This window comes from Aegilops tauschii, chromosome 1 (genome assembly GCF_002575655.3).
Source record: "Aegilops tauschii subsp. strangulata cultivar AL8/78 chromosome 1, Aet v6.0, whole genome shotgun sequence".
NCBI lineage: Eukaryota > Viridiplantae > Streptophyta > Magnoliopsida > Poales > Poaceae > Aegilops > Aegilops tauschii.
In genome coordinates this window covers 347,136,598-347,154,687 of record NC_053035.3, presented here as the reverse complement: position 1 = coordinate 347,154,687, position 18,090 = coordinate 347,136,598, and the positions used below count along the sequence as shown (strand labels likewise).

At 43.9% G+C, this 18,090-nt stretch overlaps 1 protein-coding gene across 1 annotated transcript; it reads left to right on the top strand.

The window, feature by feature from the left end:
• The first annotated feature begins 1,816 nt into the window (after window positions 1-1,816).
• LOC109774073 (E3 ubiquitin-protein ligase KEG) lies at window positions 1,817-14,638 on the top strand. The gene is made up of 15 exons (XM_020332791.4): window positions 1,817-2,872; window positions 4,340-4,690; window positions 4,767-4,997; window positions 5,682-5,807; window positions 5,892-6,225; window positions 6,300-6,457; window positions 6,632-6,789; window positions 6,948-7,069; window positions 7,167-7,301; window positions 8,580-8,704; window positions 9,153-9,257; window positions 9,558-9,791; window positions 11,803-12,136; window positions 12,437-12,625; window positions 12,757-14,638. The coding sequence occupies exons 1-15, from the start codon at window positions 2,136-2,138 to the stop codon at window positions 14,314-14,316; spliced, it is 4,899 nt and encodes a 1,632-aa protein (XP_020188380.1). The 5' UTR covers window positions 1,817-2,135; the 3' UTR covers window positions 14,317-14,638.
• The last annotated feature ends 3,452 nt before the right edge of the window (window positions 14,639-18,090 follow it).

The following is an 18,090-nucleotide window of genomic DNA, read 5'->3' as shown; positions in this document are numbered from 1 at the left end:
TGCGTGAGCGTAGGAATTTTTTTGAAATTGCATGCTACGTTCCCCAACATGCAATATATATTCTAGGGGCAAAGGGGTATAGAGGGGAGGAAAGCTAAACAGATTGTGCCCGAACTCGTGCTCGTTGGCATGCCTCGGAGGATTCAAGCACTCGGAGACTCTAAGGTGACTCCGAGCGAAGACAAAGAGATGCGGAGTTTGGCTCAGAGGGCCCTTGGAGGCTAAGAACGGGCCCCAAACCTGACTAGTGCCTCTGCAGGTTGCCTTGGAGGTGACTTAGAGGCTCCGAGGGGCACCAGAAGCACCATCGTACCGCAAGGCTCCAAGCTTCGTCGTCTCCTTTGGCTTGCCTTGCCCGTGTCACTCCGACTTCACTTCTCGTCCCTTCTTTGAGTCCTTCACGATCCTTGGATTCCTTGCCTTTATACCTAAGCATACACAATGTTTCCACTTGAAGCAGTAGCCATGCTTCCTTAAAGTGCATAGGAAGCTCAAAAGACAAGCGAAGTCACCTTGGTTTGGATTGCCTACGCACATGCTCGTGTCATCGGTCCACTTAGATTTGACAGTGAGTTCCTGGTGACGTCCATGATATACTCCACATGAGCTGTCTAGTGCCACGAAAATATAAACCCTTTGGTTGTCAGTTTGTGATAGAACTCGAGCCATGGATATGATTTGTGGCTAGTCAAACGAGGGCATGTTCCATGATTATGCGCTTGTCCACAAGCTCATGCCCTTTAGGCTTGCATTTATAGTTGTCGCAACGTCCCGCACGTGCCCAATGCCCAAAATTCTAGGATTGAAAGATTTCCCAGTTTACTCCATAAGCCTATGTCGGTGCTAATGACAATATAGATGACTTGCATATATGCAATGATATTTCTCACATTAAGCCAGTTTGCACGGGTGAAAGCATCACACAATTTTGCTTGTAGTTTCTAGCAAATGCCCTCGTGAATCAAATAGCAACTGTCAACTAATTTGGTAAAAAGTGAACACATGGTTAACTATTAATGACACATGCATGCAAGGTCGAGGTTGCTATTGCTATAATCATACTCTGAAAAAGTGGGAAGACCACCACAAGGATGGACCAACCAAATTGTTGACGTATCATTTGCACCTGAAATGGCGGCGAGCAATGCTTCATGATCATGACACTTAGAGTTCGTGAACGTGTACATATCGGGAGGGCTTAAACCATTCTCTCCAATAGACTACACTGCTAGTGATGGTGAAGATGGACTTGGCGATGATGGTGTCAATGCATGCCAAGAAGACTAAATAACCAATCACCTTGCATGAGTTTGATTGAAGATGTAAAGTCACTTGTTATAGGCAAGGAAATAAGGATTTTTTTCCATAGAATTAGTTTGTCCCAAATATAGTAAGCAATGACCTCACATAATATGTTCAAGCCCACACTTAGACGATGTTCAGTACCAAGTTGCAGTGTTTTGACAAGTGCAGTTTGGCCGAAGATGTAAAGTCATAATGTTTACCTGTGCAAGGAGATAAAGAAATCCTTCTTACTCCTTTCCAAAATATAGTAAGCCATGAATTCATGGAACATGCTTCGAGTCAACGCAATCGGAGCACTGACTTAGACGTGTTTCGATGAGGTGGACCTAGTAAACACGTGAAAATGCGAAAGAACAGGGAAGTTACATGATGAAAGCCCTCGTTTCATCATAATACAAAAATCATCTTAAAACGCGTCAACGAAACCTTCCTTCCTTCGGCATTGGGGCGTCTGCCCATGCTCATGCGCAGAAAGTAAAAAACCCAAGCACTGGAACAGATCGCCACCGCCGAAGGAACGAACACGCGCGCCGTACCACCCCCATTCCCATTCCCCAGAGAGAGAGAGAGAGAGAGAGAGAGAGAGAGAGAGAGAGAGCAGGAAAAGGTGGGCGGGGCAAGCAGGCAGGCAGGCGCGTGCTGTCGTCCCTCCCAGGCTCCCACCACATCATCACCAACCCCCCTCCCCTCCCCTCTGCAGCTCTCTACTCCACCTCCCCTCAAAAAATCCAACTCCTCCCCGCAAACCCCACAGCCCAGATCTGCCCGGCCTAGGGCACCGGCGCGGCCCCAAAACCCCCGTCCCCCCCACCCGGGCGCGGCGCGGCGCGATGCGGGTGCCGTGCTGCTCGCTCTGCCACGTCCGCTACGACGAGGACGAGCGCGCGCCGCTGCTCCTCCACTGCGGCCACGGCTTCTGCCGCGCCTGCCTCGCGCGCATGCTCGCCGCCGCGCCGGGCGCCGTCCTCCCCTGCCCGCGCTGCCGCCACCCCACCGCCGTCGGCAACTCCGTCTCCGCGCTCCGCAAGAACTTCCCCATCCTCTCCCTCCTCTCCGACTCCCCCTCCTCCCCCTCCTTCCTGCACTCCGACTCCGGCTCCTCCGACGAAGACGACGAGGACGACTTCTTCGCCCGCCCCAAGCGCGCCCCTGCCGCCGCCCCCGCGCCCGCCGCCGGGCCGCCACCCTGCACCTCCGTCGACCTCGCTTCGCACCCGGACCTCAAGCTAGCCCGCCGCATCGGGAGCGGCCCGCCTGGCCCCGCCGGCCAGGAGGTGTGTGCCGGCACGCTGTCCCGTGCTGGCCGCCCCGGTGGTGCCAAGAGATGTAAGCACCCGGTGGCGGTCAAGAGGGTGCCCCTGTCAGCGGCGGACGAGCTTGAGGGCGTTCATCAGGAGGAAGTAGAGCGGTTGAGACGAGCCTCCACTTGGTGCCGGAATGTCTGCACCTTCCATGGCGCCGTCAAGGTCGACGGCCACCTCTGCTTCGTCATGGATCGGTACCCAGGGTCTGTGCAGGAAGAGATGCGGCAGAATGGTGGACGCCTCACGCTTGAGCAGATCCTCAGGTGTGGCATTGCATCTAATCATGGAAACTAACTAGTTGTTCACTAGCTATTGCTGTTGCTTGTCGAGCTTATTCATCACTGAGCGCAATAAATTACCTTCAACCATAGATGAGTTGCAACTTAACGTGTGTTGGTTTATCTGTTATCCGCACGTGCTCATTTGCATGTTTTTTGCGCCAAGCAGTCTAGCTAAGAATGAACTTTAACGGTCGTATATTGTCGTATGCTAGTTTGAGCCGCGACGTGGAAAGCGTTTATTTGATCAGTGGTGCTACTCAATTCATTATCAGCGAGTTCCTCGGTATGAATACGTGTCGAGCTATGTCTGGTTAATGCTGCCAGCTTCTTTGTCCCCTTTAGACTGTATATGTTGTCGTGTTGTAGGCGTAGCAGGCTCGGAGCTCTCATGAACTTAAAAGTTAATTTAGTTAATGCCTGTAAGACCAAGGTGCTCTCTGCTTCCATTAAAATCCAATTGGTGGATTTTTCTAGCCAAGATGCTCACAGAACTGCATGGCTTTGGCGATGTGTTTGATGGTCAATTCCCATCAAGCTGCTGAGCCGTGAAGCTGCAGTTATCTGTATTATCCATGAGCCGAGTGACCAGCATGCTTGGGTATGCTAAGAGCATGGACTTTTCCAGCGTGCATGCTCATAAGTAAATTCCTAGATAGTGCATGTTGGTGACTACGCCCTGCTGATTTTTTTTTCATATCATATCTTGCACATCAGACGTTTTTCCATAAAACTGGCACAGTCTTTAAAATGGAAGGGCATGGAGCAAAATTCTCACCTGTGGTTGTTTTCTACTGTAATAATACACCCTCCGATCCATATTAGTTGTCGCTGAAATGGATGTATCTCGACGTATTTCAGTGCTAGATACATCCGTTTCAGCGACAACTAATTTGCATCGGAGGGAGTATTATTAATATCAGCACTGACCACTGTTTTTGAGTCAAAACGACTAGTCGCGACTAGTTGATGAGTCATAAAAAAAGTCGACTCTGCAGATTCGAATGACTAGTCGCGACTAGTCGCAACTGCAGGGTTGACTATTCAAGAGTCGCTACCCCAGAACGACTTGTCGACTCGAAAACCTTGGCACTGACTGCGGTTTCCAAGCATCTGTTATATATCTCTGTGCAATTGGCTAACGGAAGACATTTTATATTTTGGCTGATATTTGAATTTTATTGCATGCTAATTAAGGCCATTTCGGACAATAGGTCCATTCTCCAATGATTTTCTATGCAGTTGACTATTTATCTATCTGTGGTTAGATTATCCTAATGCGAACTGCATAGTTAATCGCTTTAATGCTAAGCGCATGGAAACGCTCATACCATAAGGAAAAGTTACTTCTCGTAAAGGATAATAATTATTTGGCTCTTTTTTAGTGTGCTCGGTTTGTTACTAAAATCTGTGGAGTTTCTGAAGACTTCTTTTCTGGGCCTGGCTTTGTAGGTACGGAGCAGATATTGCTCGTGGGGTAGCAGAGCTACATGCAGCGGGTATTGTTTGTATGAGTATAAAGCCGTCCAATATTCTTTTAGATGCAAACGGCCACGCAGTCGTCTCCGACTACGGTCTTTCGGCAATTTTGAAGAACCTCACTAGTCGGAAAGTGCCTGATGACTCCAACATGTCTGGCATGGATGCTACGGTGCTTAGTCCCAATTATACAGCCCCAGAGGCATGGGGACCATTGAAGAAGTCACTGAATCTGTTTTGGGATAGTGCAAATGGAATATCACCAGAGTCAGATGCATGGAGTTTTGGATGTACACTTGTGGAAATGTGCACTGGAGCTGTTCCGTAAGTAGTCTGATTATTACTTTTGTGTTTCTTAATGCTTTGCGAATGGTGTGGTTAGATGCTAATTGAAATGCAGATGGACTGGGCTAAGTGCAGAGGACATTTATAAGTCTGTTGTAAAAGAAAAGAAGCCACCTCCACAGTATTCAAGAGTAGTAGGTGTAGGACTTCCTGGAGAGTTGTGGAAGATGATTGGTGATTGTTTGCAATTCCGTGCCTCGAGAAGACCATCTTTTCAGGACATGCTAAAAACTTTTCTTCGCCATCTACTAGAGATACCAAGGAGCCCTCCTGCAAGTCCCGAGAAGTAATTTCTTTATCCAAGTTTGTACTTCTTTGTAGCATTATAATTGGAAACCACTAACGTGTTCTGTTTCCTATTGTTGTGGACATTGACATGATCTCTAATACACACACATTTTCTAAGTACTCCCTCCGTCCGGAATTAACTGTTGCTGAAATGAGTGTATCTACACACTGAAACACGTTAGATACACTCATTTCAGCGACAGTTAATTCTGGACGGAGGTTGTATAAGCTAGCACAAGTGGTGAACAATGTAGTACCTTTGATAATGATGTCATATATACTAGTAGCAACCCATGTAATCAATACAAATGCTTTTATATATAGTAATGCGAGTTTTGAAATCTTGACTGCAAGCGTTCTAGAAGGGCATATAGTGCAACTTACCAACATAAGGTAGACATATTGGACGAGGATGAAAGAAGTGTTTGCTTTGGCTGCTGTCTCTCCAGTGTGTTTGTGCATCTATAGGGAGATCTGCTTATGTTAGTTCCAGGCTAATGTTTATTCCCAATTAAATATAGAAGAAGTAAAGGTTTATGGAAACTTAACTGAAAGTGTGTTAGGAAACGTCGGAAGATGAATATTATCTTCAGTGGAATATGTTATATTTTCCCAAGTAATTTTCTTGGGAGTTCTTAGCTTTCTGATATAATTGATTCTAATGCATTACTTGCTTAAGCAGTGACTTCACAAATGTAAGCTTGCCGAACGGTGTGGAACCATCACGAACCTCCATGCTGGACCTCGTTCATGATAATCCGAATGCTTTACATCATCTTGTGTGCGAAGGCAATGCTACTGGTGTTAGGTTAGCTCTTGGCAACTTCTTATGGCTACTTATAGAGCTATAGCTGTACTGTATTAACACTCGATTTTTTTTCGCGTCTGGCAGGGATCTACTTGCAGAGGCCGCCTCAATGGAAAATTCTAGTTTAATTCATTCCCTCTTAGAAGCACAAAATACAGATGGATACACTGCGTTGCATTTAGCATGCCGTAGAGGCTCGGCAGAGCTTGTGGAAGCTATTGTAGCTTACCAACAGAATGTAGACATATTAGACAAGGATGAAAGCCCTCCAATTGTATTTGCTTTGGCTGCTGGCTCTCCAGAATGTGTTCGTGCACTTATAAGGAGATCTGCTAATGTTAATTCTATGCTAAGAGAAGGCCTTGGTCCTTCTCTTGCACATATCTGTGCTCATCATGGTCAACCAGAGTGCATGCAAGTACGTCATCATGTTCATCTATGTTTTGAGATAAGCTGGTTCCTATTTTTAGAATCTTTCTATGTGTTATGCAGGAATTGCTCATGGCTGGAGCTGATCCCAATGCAGTAGATGGAGAAGGTGAATCTATTCTGCATATTGCTGTGGCCAAGAGATATACCGACTGTGCTATTGTCATACTGGAAAATGGAGGTTGCAGTTCTATGAGCATACCAAATTCCCAGAATAAGACGTAAGGATATATATACACTAAGTGGAAATAGTGAGCTGGGAACTTAGGTTTTGGATGCATCTGTCAATGTTTTCTGTTAATTCATTTGAGCCGCTGCAGCTTGAGATCTTCCATTTGGTGCTTTATCTGTCTAATTTTTTCTATACTGTGACATCATTCTCTTATGTTTAATAGGCCATTGCATTTATGTATCGAGACATGGAACGCCAGTTTGGTGAAAAGATGGGTCGAAGTTGCATCGAAAGAGCAGATAGTTGAAGCAGTTGATGTACCTAGCCCTGTTGGAACAGCTTTGTGCATGGCAGCTGCTCTTAAAAAGGAGCACGAGAAAGGTAATTGCTCAATTACTCATATCACCCTCAAAAGATACCGCAACAGCGAATCTTGTTATGTCAGCTCCTTAAGGATAATGACACAATAGACAGAAGCCTGCCTTTATCCATTACATACCATGTTTGTCCTGATAGTATATGTGGTTTGTATTTGCTAGAGGGCCGAGAGCTGGTAAGAATATTGCTGGCTGTCGGTGCTGATCCTACAGCACAAGATGACCCACATTGCCGAACTGCATTGCATACTGCAGCAATGATCAACGATGCAGAATTGGTAAAGGTAAAGGTTATTTGTTGGTTAATTTTTTTTACACTCTTTTGCTGTTCTGTTTTCTGTATCGAAATAAGACTTGTTTTGTCTTTGTATCTTATGGCAGATTATTCTTGATGCTGGAGTCGATGTAAATATAAGAAATGCTCAGAACACAACACCACTTCATGTTGCATTGAACAGAGGGGCAAACTCATGTGTTGGCTTGCTTTTAGCTGCTGGGGCAGATTGTAATCTACAGGTATTGTGGCTTAGTCTTTTTTTCAGTCATTTCAAAAGACAATTAGATAAGTCTAGAAGCCAAGTTAAAAAAATCTCTCCCGCGCAAGTGGCCAAGTGGACATTAGGAGTTATGTGGTAATGCTACTAAATGGGAGCTGTTCCCAACATGCGATTTACTTCTGTACTCTTTCAATTTATCATTTATGTGATTTGCATCATGAGTTCACCTTATAACATTTCGAATTATAGATAGTAACAAGCTGTTCAGCCAAATGTATGTGTTTGTCTGTGACTTGAGAGCAGCCAGGAGGACCTTGCTAACGTATTTTTTTTAATAATTTACTCTAGAAAGGATTACTTAACAGTAGAAAAGAAGGAAAAGAAAGAAATACTGTCTCTAATTACTGGGATATAGCAGCCTGTATAAGGGAAGCTCTAACTTGAAGTAGTTCTGCAGCCACCAGCAACCACTTTCTCCTCATGAACCTACCAAGAAACACTCTGCTATATATTTGAAACCAAATGTGTGAGCATCCCAATTTTACTTCTCAGGCATTTGCACACCGAAGATATCAAGTTTCACTGAGTTAGACATCTCTATCAAGTACCAGGGTCACTGTTGAATCCTTGGACATTAGTTCTTTTGTTATCTAATATCTCCGTCCCAAAATAAGTGTCTTAACCTTAGTATAACTTTGTACTAAAGTTAGTATAAAGTTGCGACACTTATTTTGAGACGGAGGGAGTAGTTGCAAGTCAAACATGCAAACACATCTCTTTTTTTTTTAAAATAATTTGTGGGCATCATGGGCTTTCTGTTTACATGCCAACTTACCGATCCACAAGATTCAGTTAGACCTGATTTACTTATACTGAGTGCTGTTGATTATCGATGTTTTTAAGCTCTCTTGTCGTATAGATTTTCTTTTAGGATTGGGTTTTCTGCTAGAACATTTCTATGTTAGGATTGGGCCGTACTAAAGTTCAGAAATGCATGCTGATAATCATGATCTAAATACCATGAATAATTTACATGAGCTGAGTTTACTGTCTCACTGATGTATAAATTAGTCCTCTGAATTTGGAATGTACTCCCTTGTCTCCTATGGTCTTCCTTTACCTTCCTTTGGTTCTCCTGATCCCTCTCATGGTTTGTAGGTATTGTATGCAGAACTGGAGTTCTGACATAATCTTGTCGTTACTGCTTATATTTTCTTCGAAACCTGATTTTGTTACCATTGTGTCAACAGCAAGTGTTCATGTCTATTTATAACGCTGTGCTATTTGGTTATATCAGGATGACGACGGTGATAATTCCTTTCACATAGCTGCTGATGCATCCAAAATGATTCGGGAAAACCTGACTTGGGTTGTTCAAATGCTGGAGCATCCATCACCTGCTGTTGATGTGAGAAACCACAGGCAAGTTACTATTGAACGCTTTATTATCCCTATTTCTTACGGCCGCTTGTGGTGAGGAAGAGTGTAAATGTTTTGCTCTTTTTTTGAGGAATCCTTCTGTCAGGAAGTCAGGATACGCCGAACTCTTGTTGTATCGTGAGAAAACACTAACGAACATGACATGAAACTGACATTTGGTTGCTTAAGTAACTACTCCCTCCATCCCATAATATAAGAGCGTTTTTGACACTACACTACACTAGTGTTAAAAACGCTCTTATATTATGGGACAGAGGGAGTATCTCCATTTATTCGAAGTCCTTTGTGGCAAGGCTGTTTGAAGTTATCTTCTTGTACTTGCTTTTATGTTTGGTTGTGTGATTAAAATGGTACCATGGGTTAGTTTGTTTTGTGCAAACTTTTCACATCATATGGTTTCAAGTTTGAATATTATTCCTATTAATTACAGAGGGTGGACACTGCGAGATTTTCTTGAGAGGCTCCCACGAGAATGGATTTCTGAAGAACTGATGGAAAAACTTGAAGATAAAGGTGTTCATCTTTCCCCAACCATGTAAGGAACTCATGTCTTATTGCTTTTATATATCTTTTTGCATTATGTTGTACTTCCTCTGTAAACTAATATAAGAGCGTTTACATCACTACTTTAGTATTCTAAACGCTCTTATATTAATTTACGGAGGGAGTAGGTTTTTAGCTGTTTCCTTGATGATCCTTATTAGGTCTGATGTTAATTTTTATTACTTCCAAATTTAATACCTTGAGCCAAATTGCTGTGTTCTTTTACCTGGTCCTTGTGAATGCACATTATTGCAAGATCATCTTTAATGCGTTTACTTAATTCTATAACCAGATATGAGGTTGCGGATTGGGTTAAATTTAGAAGAACAGTTACCTCTCCGGATTTTGGCTGGCAAGGTGCTGGACCCAAAAGCATTGGCTTTGTCCAGTCTATTGTTGACAATGACCACCTTATTGTGTCATTTTGCTCTGGAGAAGCTCGTGTTTTGACCAGTGAAGTTATCAAGGTCATTCCATTGAATAGGGGCCAGCATGTGCAGCTCAAAGCTGATATTTTAGAGCCAAGGTAAATGAACTTCGATGCTCCCTACTTCCAGTACTACACCTTACGTGGCTTTTGTCTACCAGTGAACTGAAGAAAGCAATGCTTAGTGTGTTTATGGGATAATAGTTATTTTGTTGCAGTGGTTTTGTGCTTCACTTTCCTGTTTGAAAGCATGGTGAACATTTTTGTGGTTTATCTGGGCAATAAGATAATTAAAATGGACAGACACCATATGAAATATCAAACATGTTAAAGTTTGACCAAGTTCACAGAAAAACTATCAAATCTACAATATTAAACAAATAAAATGTGAATATAATATATTTCATGATGGATCTAACGATACCTGATTTGGTATTGTAGATGTTGATTTTTTAATATGAACTTGATCAAACATACAAAATCTTGACTTCTGACAATATGTACACGTCTTAAATTTTGGACCAGAGTATGATTGAGTTTCTGCACCGTCTATTTGTAGGCACCTGCTAGTGAATGATTTTTTTTACAAATCCCGATTTCAGAAATTTCAAAAGTATCACCCTGTCGTTCCCGTATCGAACGAAGAGTGACTCTTCGTCTGTGTATGGGCCAAAGAGGCCCTTTTCGTCTATGTGTGGGCCAAATAGGCAATCTTTGTTTGAACCCTGAATGAAAATATTACAGCTACAGTGAGGTACGGCAAACTCGCGTCCCTGCCACTCCGGAGCTCCCTTGGCCAAACCCTCATGCTGTCAGGACCGTATTGATGACGAGAATCCATTCAGACGAAGAATGGCTCGAATTGTGCATCGTGAAAAATAGATTTCACCTTAAAATCTTCATCGGCTGTCGCAAGCCTACATCATGCTCAGTGAGAAATTTTCCAATTACTCTCATCCATCTACTCATCTAGATGCTGCCAACCTCGTAGAAATCGTGCATCATCCTATTGTTGTCATTGGTCGCGCACACCATGACCCGTGCCACCCGCGAACGTGAACTGGATGTTGCCAACTCTGGCAATTCAACAATATGACGAGGGGCAATGTTCAGGAGGTTGGCGGCATCTAGATGAGTAGTTGTGTGTGATTAAGTGGAAAATTTCTCACCGAGCACGATGTAGGCTTGCGATGGTCGGTGTAGATTGAAAGGTGAATTTCAGCCTCCACGATGCACAGTTAAAATGGCTCTTCGTCTGAATGGATTCTCCTAGTCTATGCGGTCCTGGTGGCGTGAGGGTTTGACCAGGAGAAGCTCTGATGTGCAGGGGATGTACAAGCGTGTGGCTGCATGGGTAGAAAGAACTCTTTGTTCGAGATTCTAACAAAGAGTACCTCTTCAGTTCAAGTGCAAACGAATAGTCACTCTTCGGCCTATACTTGACAAAAAGGGCCCCTCTTTGGCCAGGCCGCGGACGAAGAGTCACTCTTCGTTGGACACAGGAATGATGGTGTGATACTTCAATTTTTTTTAAAACCGGGACTATAGTTTCGAGATTTCATTTTTTTTAAAATCTAGTAAATGACCCAACTGATACTAACTGCAGATAAATTTCGTGGTACTCCATACATTCCATCGTCTGTGCTAGGTTATGGGTGCTAATCATGCTGTATATTTGTAGGTTTAGGATCCATTAAACCAAAAACTTGGTGGAGACCTTCCCAGTCTGCTATATGTTCTGAATATGTTTTGTTATTTAATTTAAACTGATGTACCAGGATTGTCTCTAATCACATGTGGTCAAAATATCATAGCCTGCAAATGGTATCTATTTGCAAGACAGAGTTCTGTGCTTCTGCCTATTGCCAAAAGTAAAGCTTGAAGTCTAATGTTGGAATATGTGATTGCCATTTGAGTTTCTCGCAAAAAATTGATGGATTGTCATTTGCATGTCAGTATCTTAATCTTTCAATATAAATTAGTTCTTACTGCATATCTATTAAGTATCCAACCTAATTATCTGTGAAGAAAAAGAAAAACACAATGTACTTCGTTAACCTTTCTGTGTGTGGAAATGAATGGTCTTCTAATAATCCTTTTATCTCTCCAGATTTGGATGGCGTGGTCAGTCACGAGATAGCATTGGCACAGTTCTCTGTGTCGATGATGATGGAATCTTGAGAGTTGGTTTTCCAGGAGCTTCCAGGGGATGGAGGGCTGATCCTGCTGAAATCGAAAGGGTTGAAGAATATAAGGTTGGCAACTGGGTCCGGATTCGTCCCTCACTAACGGTTGCCGTACATGGCATGGAATCTATTACTCCTGGAAGCGTCGGTGTTGTATACTCGATCAGACCAGACAGCAGCCTCCTACTGGGCCTCTGCTATCTGTCCAATCCATGGCTCTGTGAGCCAGAGGAGGTCGAACATGTAGACCCCTTCAAGGTATTTGTTTTGTACTTATACCACTTGTTCTCGTGAGGTCAGCAACTCCATACTCAGATGTCTTTATCATGAAGCGGAGTTTGTTTGGTGTTGCATGAGTATTTGTCTGCACTTTTTATTGGACTAACTAAACAACAACCTCTTGTTAAAGCCACGGCAGAAATCTTTTACTGTAATAATTGGTTAGTCAATTTTGTAAAGGTTTATCTAAACTGACTAGATCTAACTGCGCTATGAGATATTTTCTGTCCTGTTTCGATTTTGCTTTGTGTGATATTCTTTTATTTGCGTACTTTCCAGATTGGACACCAAGTGTGCGTAAAGAGATCTATTGCAGAGCCCAGATACGGCTGGGGTGGTGAAACTCATCACAGCGTGGGAAAAATAATCGACATCGAGAGTGATGGTCTGCTCATAATTGATATCCCTAATCGATCTGCATCTTGGCAGGCGGATCCATCAGACATGGAGAAGATCGATGACTTTAAGGTATGAAGTTTCCTAATTTCCCCTGAATTAGGTACTTCTGTTTTTTTTTTGCTGTTTAGCGTTAGAGCTATTCTTTGTCCTGATATTTGTAGAGCAAATCCTAGATCCTCATCTTCTGTTTGTGCTTGCAGGTTGGTGATTGGGTTAGAGTCAAAGCAACAGTCCCATCCCCAAAATATGGCTGGGAGGATGTGACTCGTAGCAGTATCGGTGTAGTTCATAGTCTGGAAGAAGATGGTGACATGGGTGTTGCTTTCTGCTTCAGAAGCAAGCTTTTTCTTTGTTCGGTAGCAGACATAGAGAAGGCGCAGCCATTTGAAGTGGGCGAAAAGGTTCATGTGTTACCTTCCATATCTGAGCCACGCCTTGGATGGTCAAATGAAACTGCAGCAACCATTGGGGCCATCTCGAGGATAGACATGGATGGCACTTTAAATGTCAAGGTTTCCGGTAGAAATAGCCTGTGGAAGGTCGCTCCAGGTGATGCTGAGAGGCTCTCAGCTTTTGAGGTTGGAGACTGGGTGCGCTTGAAGCCAAGTATTGGGAGCAGACCTACTTATGATTGGAACAGTGTTGGAAAAATAAGCATAGCAGTGGTCCATAGCATTCAGGACTCTGGTTACTTGGAGTTGGCAGGTTGTTTCAGGAAAGGGAAATGGTTAACTCATAACACAGACATCGAGAAAGTACAGTCCTTTAGGATTGGCCTTCATGTTCGGTTCCGTGCTGGAATTTCAGAGCCGAGATGGGGTTGGAGAGATGCAAAGCCTGATTCGAGAGGCATAATTGCTGGTGTACATGCTGATGGAGAAGTAAGGGTGGCCATCTTTGGTGTGCCTGGGTTGTGGAGAGGTGATCCTGCAGATCTTGAGATTGAGCAAGTCTTTGAGGTTGGAGACTGGGTAAGGCTGAAGAACGATGCGGATGACTGGAAGTCACTCAAACCAGGTAGCATCGGGGTGGTGCATGGGATTGGATATGAAGATGATGCTTGGGATGGAACAATTCATGTGGCATTTTGCGGTGAGCAGGAAAGGTGGATAGGGTTTTCTAGCCAGCTTGAAGGAGTCAGCAGGTTTGTCGTTGGGCAGCGTGTGCGGATCAGAGGTTGTATCCGTCAGCCAAGATTTGGTTGGTCCAATCATAATCATTCAAGTATAGGGACCATCTCATCTATTGATGCTGATGGGAAGCTAAGGATTCACACACCAGCTGGTGCGAGGGCTTGGTTGATAGACCCAGCCGAGGTGGAGAAAGTGGTGGAAGAGGAGGAAGTCTGCATTGGAGACTGGGTAAAGGTTAAGGACTCGGTTGTAACCCCCACATATCAATGGGGTGATGTGAACCACAACAGCATAGGGGTGGCCCACAGGGCTGGGGATGGGGAGCTCTGGGTTTCTTTCTGTTTCTGCGAGAGACTATGGTTATGCAAAGGTTGGGAGGTGGAGAAGGTTAGGCCCTTCCGGCAAGGCGACAGAGTACGGATCCGACCTGGTCTTGTTGCCCCGAGGTGGGGATGGGGTATGGAGACATATGCAAGCAAAGGTGAGGTTATAGGTGTGGATGCAAATGGGAAGCTGAGGATCAAGTTTCGGTGGAGGGACCGACTTTGGGTCGGGGACCCTGCTGATGTCATTCTCGATGATACCCCATCACCGACGGAAGCTTCTAATGGCGGCTTTTGTTCATAGCCTTGGGCATTCTTTTAACCCCATACATGATTTCTTGCTCCCCTCCATTGTGCATCATTTCATATTCAATGCAGTGGAGTTGCAAGTTGCACATAGGTATCATCATCGGATAGGCATGGCGTGTTGATAGGCAGGAGGGGAAAGAAGAAAAAGAGGGTGAAAACCAAACCTTGAAATAGACATGATAACCAGCACCTAGGGTTCTTGCATGCATGTATAATTATGCGCCTGACTCGTTTTTTTTTTCTCTTTCGGTGTATCATATAGCAGTGTACAGGTTTGGACCTGAACATTAATTTAATTGATAGTGCCCCTGTCTGTATCCTTGACTTGTTTTGGCGGCTGTGCAGTGCTGGTAGAATTTTAGAATCTGTGGCTCAATGTGGAGTCTTTCAAGTGATCCTGCTGTGATGCAGATCAATGCTGCTTGTGCCTTCTTCCCAAAGCTGCTGCATATGTTTGCGAGCTGTTCAGATTTTAGCGAGTCTAGCGAACATTTCTATTGCCAAAATGAAGAATCTTTTCTTTATTGATTTGGTGTTTCTGTTCTGAGGAACATACGAGCGTGCCACTAGTTTCTGTTTCGTTCTCTTTGTTAACGCTCAATGCAAGCTTGTTAACGCTCAAAAAAGCTGCAGGATCTTCCCAGTGCTCTGAGACGCTACTAGTTCCCCAGTCGCAGAGAAAGCTCGCATATGTGCGCGACACTGTCCGGTGTCAGGGCAGTTGAACTCGACCAACAGCTTCTGTGCACAGCCATGAGCGTTGCCGTGGTTAAGGTCAGTGCGGTCAATCACGTTTAGCTACACATAGTGCAGTGTGTGTGCGGCTCATAATTCCCTACGTGCGTTGAAGATGGGGAGACGATTCAGCTACAAGGCACCTTTTGACCTGAAAAGAGGAGCTGCTGTTGTTTAAGTTGCCTACTTGCAGAAGGCAAAAGTTACAAGTTTGCGATATTTAATCGTGTGTGCACAACACTTTTATTCTTTTGTACAACACATACTGGTTCTGCTTATGCACTACAAAAAGGCCATTCTGCCCTACAACAACAACAAAGCCTTTAGTCCCAAATAAATTGAGGTAGTCTAGAGGTGAAACCCATAAGATCTCACGACCAACTCATGGTTCGGACACATGGATAGCAAGCTTCCACGCATCCCTGTCCATAGCTAGTTCTTTAGTGATACTTCAATCCTTCATATCTTTTTTTACGGACTCTTCCCATGTCAAATTCGGTCTACCTTGACCTCTCTTAACATTCTCCGCACGCTTTAGCCGTCCGCTATGCACTGGAGTTTCTGGAGGCCTGCACTGAATATGCCCAAACCATCTCAGACGATGTTGAACAAGCTTCTCTTTAATTGGTGCTACCCCAACTCTATCTGGTATATCATCATTCCGGACTCGATCCTTCCTCGTGTGGCCACACATCCATCTCAACATACGTGTCTCCGTCACATCTTAACTGTTGAACATGTCGCCTTTTAGCCGGCCAACAGTCAGCACCATACAACATTGCGGGTCGAACCGCCATCCTGTAGAACTTGCCTTTTAACTTTTGTGGCACTCTCTTGTCATAGAGGATGCCAGAAGTTTAACGCCACTTCATCCATCTGGATTTGATTTGGTGGTTCACATCTTCATGATTCCAAATATCGAAAGGTGTCCTTCTAAGACACCACATGCCCATCAAGGCGAAAAAGAAACATAGTTCTTATCATAAAAAAGAGAGAAGAATATTTGTCTTGAAAAGTGACTAGTGCCACATAGACTATCCCAACAACATCAGAGTCACTACTCACTACTGTCTTAAATCGACGCCAGAATGATTCGTGCAACAACATCTTCTCCAGTTTATTCACGAAGCTCTCAAAGAGCACATCAGTGTGTCGACAGTAAGTGACATGTATTATGCGATCTAATCATCTAGTACTACCTGTTTAGCATAGGAGGGGCAGGAGCACCCACCGGATTAGATCATCTACATGTAACCACCGAAGTTCTATCATAGTTACTACCAAATCCCTACCGGTGCTCATCGCAACGGAGGAACAAAAGAAAAGTGCTCACTTACCGATAAAAGGGGTGGATGGATAACGCCGATCACAAGCCAGATTGGGCTGGGAGTTGGTGCCAAGATGTGTTGTTGGTAAGCGTTTTCTAACGGCCGATGGGTGCTGTCAGCGTCATCGCAAATCTTGACTCACCAAACGTGCTCAGAGTAGAGCCCATGCCTGGCCTACTAATTATGCATGACGATGCACTTAAGCACTTTGTAGGGCGTCTTTTTCCGAGTCCGCTAGGGTTTGGATGGCCTCCTGTCAAAGTGACACCAGCACTGTGCCATGCATGGGCATGGGCGGTAGTTCGCGCGTGTCACATACCGACGATCTGAGACAAACATAGTGAATCAGCTGGAAAAGAAAGCCTGATTACTTTCCAAGGACAGAGTTTGTTAGTGCAACCACAAGCATGATTAGAGGTGTCTAACAACCCGGGCCATCCCCTTCCTTAGGACACGATTGTTAGTTAGTGATAATTTCGAGCTTTCTTTTCATTCCAGCTTTCATTAGTTCCTTTGTTTACCCTCCTTTTGAGCCTTCTTTCATCTTTTCTTCACCATTTCCTTTCCTCTCCTGTGCCACTCGGACGATCAGCGCACATGAACAGGTGAGTGAGTGATGGGGAGTATCTTATGAAATTGTAAACAAGAAAGGAAGGATGGAGAGTACCTTATACATCAAGCAAACACAGTGGAGCAAACAGCGAGTGTGATTCCATGTTTCTCTGTCTGTCCATGGAACGATCAGGATAAGACCGACAGGCACCGCCTCTTGCTCGTTACCTCCTGATTGTGCGATCATGCGCCATGTTCTCGTTGCAACAGCAGGAGTACATTACAAGAGAAAAAAAAAGAAATAAAGAGTGTTTCTGCTTAGCAAAGAGGAGGTAAGAGGGAGTTGAGAGAATTTTTTGGTTCATACCATAGTACTACATCTCTCCTTAGACCAACTCCACTGAAACAGTGCCTGCTGGAATAAACAACAATTGAACGATGGACTAAATGTGAACGATAATTCTAACTACTTCGCACAAGAAAGTACCCAAAGTCTTCATTTCTTCTCCACACCATGGTGTTATCAACATCAGTATCGGTCGGAGGTGTTTGGTGAGCTAACACAAGTCAAGCCAAAGACATACTCCAGATTATAATCGGTGGATCAAGAAATGTATGGCAAAAAGGGAGCAACATATTCAGGTTTAATTAGGAGCAATAATTGGACACGGGAAGCTTCTATATACCAACTACGAGAAAGAATAGATTCGAAACTGTTGATATGGCATCTCATCCTTTTTAGGCCAACGAATAAGGATTTTATTTTGTTCTTGTAAAATGCTTTTGCAGTGGACATCGTACACATGCAATTTCTCAAGGACATGAAAAAGAGAGGAAGTACATGTACGTGTTAGGCGTGGACAAATCGTTGAGTTATACAACAAAATAGGGTTTACTATTCAAATAGATGTTTTTACACGGATTTTTCAACAGCGGGTTTTGCTAGGTACTCCCCAAAGGAGAAGAATGCCCTTGCCACACTTGTGTGAAATCTTGCAGGTAGAAGAAATGTTTTACAAGTGACACATTAGATACCTTTAATCTGTGCAATTAAGATCATGCACTAAGGGAGACAATATGTCTTCCGAGGTCTTTGTCAATAGTTCATGACCATGAGATTAGCGAAATTACTCTCTCTTCCTGCTAAACATTCC

Coding starts and splice junctions, on each gene's coding strand:
- LOC109774073 (XM_020332791.4), top strand. CDS start 2,136: ATGCGGGTGCCGTGCTGCTCGCTCTGCCACGTCCGCTACGACGAGGAC. Junction 9,258..9,557: donor GTTCATCTTTCCCCAACCAT/GTAAGGAACTCA, acceptor TTCTATAACCAG/ATATGAGGTTGCGGATTGGG. Junction 12,626..12,756: donor AGAAGATCGATGACTTTAAG/GTATGAAGTTTC, acceptor TTGTGCTTGCAG/GTTGGTGATTGGGTTAGAGT.